Source organism: Carlito syrichta, unplaced genomic scaffold (genome assembly GCF_000164805.1).
Source record: "Carlito syrichta isolate Samal-C Ts95f unplaced genomic scaffold, Tarsius_syrichta-2.0.1 Scaffold301935, whole genome shotgun sequence".
In the NCBI taxonomy this organism is placed as follows: domain Eukaryota; kingdom Metazoa; phylum Chordata; class Mammalia; order Primates; family Tarsiidae; genus Carlito; species Carlito syrichta.
The window spans coordinates 127948-135766 of record NW_007246031.1 but is presented as its reverse complement, the minus strand read 5'-3'; the positions used below and the strand labels follow the sequence as shown (position 1 = coordinate 135766).

Sequence of the window (7819 nt, the reverse complement as noted above, 5' to 3'; positions counted from 1 at the left end):
TGGACTTTCTGTCCGGGCTGGAACTGGCGGATCTCCTGGACCCCCGGCAACCGGACTGGCACCTGGAGCCCGGGCTCAGTTCGCCCGGGCCTCTCTCCTCGTCCGGCGGAGGTTCGGACAGCGGCGGCCTGTGGCGAGGGGACGACGACGACGAGGCCGCGGCTGCTGAGATGCAGCGCTTTTCTGACCTGCTACAAAGGCTGCTGAACGGCATCGGGGGCTGCAGCAGCGGCAGTGACAGTGGCAGCGGCGAAAAGAGGCGGAGAAAGTCCTCGGGAGGCGGCGGCGGAGGCGGCAGCGGCAACGACAACAACCAGGCGGCGACAAAGAGCCCCCGGAAGGCGGCGGCGGCCGCTGCCCGCCTTAATCGGCTGAAGAAGAAGGAGTACGTGATGGGGCTGGAGAGTCGAGTCCGGGGACTGGCAGCCGAGAACCAGGAGCTGCGGGCCGAGAATCGGGAGCTGGGCAAGCGCGTGCAGGCACTGCAGGAGGAGAGTCGCTACCTACGGGCCGTCTTGGCCAACGAGACTGGACTGGCTCGCTTGCTGAGCCGGCTGAGCGGCGTGGGACTGCGGCTGACCACCTCGCTCTTCAGAGACTCGCCCGCCGGCGACCACGACTACGCCCTGCCGGTGGGCAAGCAGCAGCAGGACCTGCTGGAAGAGGACGACTCGGCGGGAGGAGTGTGTCTCCATGTGGACAAGGATAAGGTGTCGGTGGAGTTCTGCTCGGCGTGCGCCCGGAAGGCGTCGTCTTCTCTTAAAATGTAGGGTCAAGTAATCTGCTCTTTATCCGCGTTTACCCCTTTCAACTCCCTTACACCATGTAAAACACCTTAGTGGGACATCTTCACTGGACACATTTCAGAGGAGGAAAAAAGTAATATTGAATCTTTAAGTGTTTAGCTAAAAGCATGAATGTGACACAGTAACCAACTCCTAATGATAACATGTGACTATTAAATCTCTCTGACAGTTTCTTTTTTAGGTGATTTCCTTCCTGCCAGGCTCCGTTGTAGGGGTTACAGAACAGTCGTTCCCGCCTCACAACCTGGTAAGGATCCATCTCTTCACGTAACGCTCATGCTCTGCTGCTTAGTCTACTTTAATGGGCAACATCTCAATTTGTGTGTGTGTGATTTTTTTTTTTTTTTTTTTTTTGGAAAGTGGGAGGGGAATCTAATTTGGGCCCTGTCCACCCTGGAAACAGACTTGTGCTGGTCAATAATGTATTTAAGATGCTTCTTCTGGTTGAAATAGCTGTTAATGTGTCCCCTTACCCAGACTTGCGTGTACCTAGCTCTTCTGTCCCCAGTGTGGACATGGCCTTGGATGACATCGGTTCCAACTGTACACTGAAACCTGCTTATAGAGATACAGTTTGGAGACAGTGAAACAGGTGAAGTTGAATGGAAGTTCCGAGTTGTACAAGGTGCAAATTGGAATTCCGATTTTAGAGCAACTTTTCAAAGGTTGACAATAAGTACCTGGGGCATGCACAAATGTGATAGTTATTTTGCTGGAGATGACAGATATCTCTGAAATATTCAAGAATACCTTTTAGTTTTCAGTAGAAGGTACAGAAATACAGTCTATTCAGAGTAACCGATTTTAATAACTCACTATTAGAGAAGTTTGAAATTAACATGCGTATGAGACTTCTGTGTTTTAGTTAATGGGAGGAAGAATAAGAATGGTTAATGAAATGTTTCTTTGAGGACCAGCACAGTGATTACACTATCACTGAGTATGAATAAATTGTTGAACACTCTTTATTTTTGTTGTATTAAAATTTTAGGTTAAATTTATGTATGTATGATTAGATATTGAAGGTTGTGAAATGTGAATGAAAACGTGTAAAGTGAGGCTTCACAAAGAATCTTATTCCCCATATTTTGAAAGTATTTGTCCTTTTTGTAATGTCCTATTTAAAAAGACTTTTTAAATAATTAATGTCTTAATAAAAATAATTTTTAAAATTGAGTGGTTCTGGCCACTTAAATGACAAGATTGACACTTTTTCCAAAGATGGGATGTATTATTCCCTTGAAGTACTCTATTATCTATTGTCCAGTTGTATAAATTGACTCATGTTGTCCTTCAGTGTAAGAGGCATTAAGAAATTCTTTGTGAAACGTCACTGTTTGATAAAGTATATACGTATTTAGCATCCTTGTTTTTCTTTGTGCTAAAGTGGATACAGCTGTTGGGGCAGAAGAGACGGGACCAGCTGCTGGCCACATTTCCTGCTTTATTTTAAAAGGTAGTATAAGAAATGAGGAAAAAGAGGTAATATCAGGGCTTCTGCTGTCTTTTATTTTTAAAATGTTTATAATTAAAAAGTATTTTCCAGCAGTCCAAAGATGTAAGTTATCTTACACGTAAAATGTTTTATTTTGTTGTTATTTGGTTATGAAAATGGAATCCTTGTTCTTGCACAACTGTAAATGTTTTGTTGCTAGATAATACAATTTGAGACCTAAATTGGTCTCTGGTTTCTAGTGCATCACAGCATATTTTGTAAAATCATCTACTACTGCACTTGAGCATGAATGAGTAGTAGCCAAACTCAACTTGGAGTGATGAACCTGCTTATACCTAAGGGCAGGAGCAAGCCCCTCACAATGCAGCTGCATGGATTTTTAGTGCCTACTGAATTATATATATATATAATATAAACCAAAATTAGTTGGAAAGATTATTTGAAATGACTAATTTGTGCTATCTTTATGAAATATGTTAAATGTAGCTTTTTGAAACAGAAGCCTTGAATTGAAATTTAACTAATACTTGAACATTTTGTATATACTTCTTTGTATATAATTTTGTGCAGTACCAATGACAAAAATATGGTGTCGTAATAAAACCAGGTTTGTTGATCTTTCAGTTATGGGCTCAAAGAATTTATTCATCTCTAACATGACATTGGAAAATAATGGATGAAAGTAGGAAAAATGATTGTTGTTAATGCTGACTGTGGGTCTTAATCAAAAGGTTCTGGAAGCAGTAAGTTCATTTTTCTAAAAATTATACCATTCCCTTGGAATATTTTCTTCCTTAACATCAATGATTTTCCTGCATTTAAAGTTTGGAGCTGAGGAGAAACAGTAGTCAAAGCTTTCAGAATTGGGATGTCTTGAAATTCTGAGTGTAGATTTTTAGAATGTCATTTTATAAATGGCAGATTTTGGGATTACTTGATCAAGAACTTTTGAAAACGGAAAGATTAGTATGGCCTATTTTAAAAGCTGCTTTGTTAGGTTTCTTATGTTTTATTAACTGTCTTTTCATAGTTTCCATTTCATTATTTTTTTTCCAGTTTTGGTGACTTAGTGATTTTTGTCATTTTTTTACATCAACTTCATGGTCTTGTTTTTACATGACAATTGCATGTATTTAGGACCTATCTAACAGGGGCTTTAAATAAATTTGGTCATATTTATGTGTAAGTACATTTTACTGTAAATGTTTGAGTTTCTGAATTTAAGCAGATCTGTTTATTTCAGTATGTAGTAAACAATATCTTAAAAGTGTCCGTTTCACTACTTGTTAATTAAAAAGTTATGATTAATATGAAACTGTTGTCTTACTATTTTTAGAAAATTGTGTTCTGGATGATTAGTATTTGGGTAAAGGAGATTTCTGGAATATAAAATGAATTGTTTTTAAATGTTCAGGTTTGCCTCTATTTACTGTAATGGTTGAAAACTAGTATTTGGGAGACCCTTTTTTCCCCTAATTGTGCCTCTGGGAAAATGATACACAACTAGACTAAAGCTGTAGCTTTTTAATATTTGTCTTCTGATGGTGGCAGGAATTCATACATTAATTGAACTAACACATCATATTGACCTATTTCTGTCATATTGACTTACTGTTTCTGCACTTCCTTGACCAGACTTATCTAAAAAGTCCACCTTTGTTAAAATATAGTCACACCTCTGATATAATCCAACAAAAAGTGTTCAAAATATTTTAAATATTTGTGCATTTTACAATCACTAAATTAATTTCTCTCTCTTCTCTTTAAACAGCTTAGCAGTGTCTGCAAAAACGAATCTTTTCCTACAACCTGTTAACTGACTGGACTGATGGTAACAAAGTAATTGTGGGAGCCATGTCGGTCAAAAATTTGGCATCTGCTGAAAAAAATGAATGCCATTTTCAAGTTCCCAAATTACTTCTGTACTGATTTCACTTTCCAGAAATGGAGATATGAAAAGATTCTTTGGAATCCTTGAAAGACTTAATAGAAGTACATGAGACTAAGTTAATCTTGGAACAAAATTATACTTTTTTTTTGTCTTTCATGGAAGTGATACTCAGTTCTTTGCATACCTTTCAAAAATTGTAACCATTGGAGAAGAGAATTATAGTATTTCATCAAGAAATATTAGAGTTTTTATATATAATCAAGAGCTTATTCTATGGAATTACATTTAGTGGACTAGAATTACATAAACAGGCCATCAGTGATCACAAAGCAATCACAAGTTTGTATTTATTTCCTGGATCTTGAGAGCTAATTTGGAGTACAGACAGATACCTTGCTGAGTAGTATATAAAAGTTAATGTAAAGTCCTCAACTATAAAGAATAGTTTTTTAAATAGATGGATTAATTTGTCTGTATGTCTTTGAAAAAGTTGATTATTATTAAATGTGTGGGTAGTTAATTGCAACTTAGGTAACACCAGGATGTGTGGATTCTGAGGTTTTGACTTCTTGAGCCTTTTCTGAGTCCATCTCAATGTTTTTTGAATATTTTGAGGTTTCTGATGAATGGTATACTAATTTTTACTGTTTTATATTAAAATTTCTCTAGTGTTATATAAGGGCTGTAGTATTTTGGATGATGGGAGTGGCTTTTTTGTGGTATTTGGTTGTTTTACTTAATTGAAATATTTTTCCAGTTTATTACAAAGTGAAAAAACACTGAAAACTCTGGACTGTTTTATTTCATTTTCATTAGATTATGTTAATGAATTCCTTCACCTGGTCTACTAGACTGAGTCATTTTATCTTACTGACTCATGTGGGAAGTATGCAGATGATAGAAAAGGGAAGGTGTAGGAGATTGGCTTTTATTTTCATAATACATACACAGTTGGTCATTGTATTTAAAACTAATTGAATCCATTCAGTTTCTCAGTTTCTGAGAGAGCATTCCTACTGGCTTAAAATGTAGGTGAATGATGCTTCTATAGTATAGGTGGTTATAATTCCACAACCAAAGGCAGCAATACTACTTGGCAACCATAACTACTACTTTGGTAGAACAGAGTGGGTAATTCACTTTTAATGAGTAATTGTCTTATTAATATGTGATTACCTAGTTCAGCATTTTGAAGCTGTAGTTTAAGTTCTCGTTAATAAAATTTTTAAGCTAAATAATCTGATGACTCTTAAAGTTTAAGAGGTAGTAAGACATTTACAAAATTTTTTTTCCCAGACTCACTATAATTACAAAGTTTTCGAGGTCTTTCTAAATGTTTATACAGCATTTTTACTGTTTTTCTGAGTTGTTTTTCATTTAGTTACCATTTAACCATTTAAGGATCAAAAAGGGGAAGTCTTCCATTAGAAATTTGCAGTTTTGTTTGGCCAGCACAGAATTTTTCATATATTTGAATTTCACTACCTTTATATGTAGTCCCAATACTCTCAGCCACTCATTCTCTAGTGTCTTAAAATACTCTGTAATTTCTGTTGATCCAAAATTGTTGAAAATATTTTGCCCAGTTTTCACAATGAACTAATTTAAAAATGCAGTTACTAATTGTGTTTTGAACATTTGTATAGTTCTGTTAATATACTGATTTGAATTTTATTGGTAACCCAGTTTCCATTGGATTATGCTTCCATATTCTGTAGCTTTTCTATTACTCATTGAGGTCAATTTCTCTTAGTGTCATATTTTGGGGTTTACAAGATATATTAATATCGTAATTTAAGTATAACATAATATGAACCCTCTTTTTTAAAAAACTAAATAACTATACAAAGTTAATTGTAGACAAGACAGATTTAAATAGTTTGTCTACTGTGACTGGACTGAAATATTAAAAAAGTATTTTTCTGAGTAATTGAGGGCAGTGTTCTTTAGGTCTTAGCTACAAATAATGGATTAAGTATCTTCAAATTGTAATGCATATCATAGCTAGGTTCACATGTAATGTATCTAACCTCTGACCAAAAGTTTTGGTAAATTTGTAGCAACAGACTCAACATGCTTTGTTGCTTATGTTACCTATTTGTACTAATTGAAATGATGATTTAAGAAACGTGGTGGAGAATAGATATTAGAAAGAAATCCTTTTTGGCTATAGAAAACATTGTAAACTCTTATATCCATTTATAAATGGTTATAAATAGTTATGCTAGGGAGTAAATACTCTAGAGATTTTTAGGGGTAAGTAAGGAAAAACAATTTGTATTAAATTATTAGGCAATTTAGTTATGTCAGTGGGTTTTGAATTACCTAAGTTGGTTATATCATTCTGTATTCTTTAGGAGTCCAACTCAGTAATTTGGGTTTCCTATTTTTGCAGTGAGAAATTACATCTAATTCGTTTTTTCACTGTAACAAGTAGAACTCTAAGTAAAAGTGACAGCTTGCAGATAAAATGGATCATTTTGGGTCAGAGAGCTTTTCATCTCAATAGTTTAGCTTGTAAAGTAAACAAGTAGATTTTTTTTTTGCCCTTTAGATTATGTATAAACATTTATATATATTTCCCTGGTTGCAAAAGTAAACCATATTCATTATAGAAAACTTGGACTATTGAGTAAGAAATCAAGAAGAAAAGAAAAATCACTTCCCATAGCTCTATAACCCTAGAATATCCACAGTAAATATTTTGGCATGTTTCCTTTGTCTCCTTTGTGCATAAAGATTCTTTTGCTTCATAATTGAGATTATCTCTTAAATAAGTTTGGTAGAGAATACATTTTATGTGCCTGTTGAAAACATTAAGTCATCTTTGCTTTCTGAAAAACTGAAAATATTGTTAACTTTGAGTTTTAAATCTCTGGCAGCATTGCTTTATATTTTTCTTTAAATAAGCTAAAAACTTATTTCAGTTGTAGAAACCTTTTCTGAATTCTTACATATAGTTTTCTGAATTCTTACATATACAGTATTTGGAAGGAATAGTTAAGAGGCTCATGAATACAATCTTGGGTGGCACTTAAAATATTGTTTGCTACTTTTCTGTGTTGATTGGCTTGCTTCATGAGAAAGTGTGTGCTGTCCAATACTGTAATCATTAGTTATATGTAGCTAAAATTTTTAAATTCATTAAAATTAAAAATTTAATTATTCAGTTGCATTAGCCACATTTCAGGTGCTCAACAACCACATAGCCTAGTGGCTAACATATTGCCAGTTCAGATATACAATATTTCCATCATCACAGAAAGTTCTGTTGGACAATGCTTCCTTCAGATGCTGTTACAAAAGAAAGTGGTATAATGAACTAGGATGAGACATTTTAAAAAGACAAATCATGTAAAAAATTAAATGGTCTGTCCTAGGAAATGAGTCAACTAGGATATTTTGCTAAGGGTCAGAGAGGTTAGTTAATTTGCGTAGCACCACACTGCTAAAAGAAGAGGTGTAGGTCTGTGTGACTCTAAAGAACTATCCCACAACAGGTGGATGCTTCAAAGATAGATTGTACATAAATCTAAAAGTGCTGCTGTCCAAGGATATAAATAAGATGACTCTTGAAGTAGGTAGCTCTATATCATAATAGCTCAAGTTGAGCCGAATGACGACCATTGATCCCTTTGAGGAAGGTTGTTAAATATGATCTGAGAT

At 35.5% G+C, this 7819-nt stretch overlaps 1 protein-coding gene across 1 annotated transcript in view; it reads left to right on the top strand.

Moving 5' to 3' along the window:
• The window catches only part of CREBZF (CREB/ATF bZIP transcription factor), a 5372-nt gene extending 433 nt beyond the window's left edge, over positions 1-4939 (top strand). The window contains exons 2-3 of the mRNA XM_021711216.1: positions 3-1053; positions 2194-4939. Coding sequence (XP_021566891.1) covers positions 3-770 — 768 coding nt within the window. The 3' untranslated portion in view covers positions 771-1053; positions 2194-4939. The remainder of the gene's footprint in view (positions 1-2; positions 1054-2193) is intronic.
• Positions 4940-7819: the final 2880 nt, after the last annotated feature.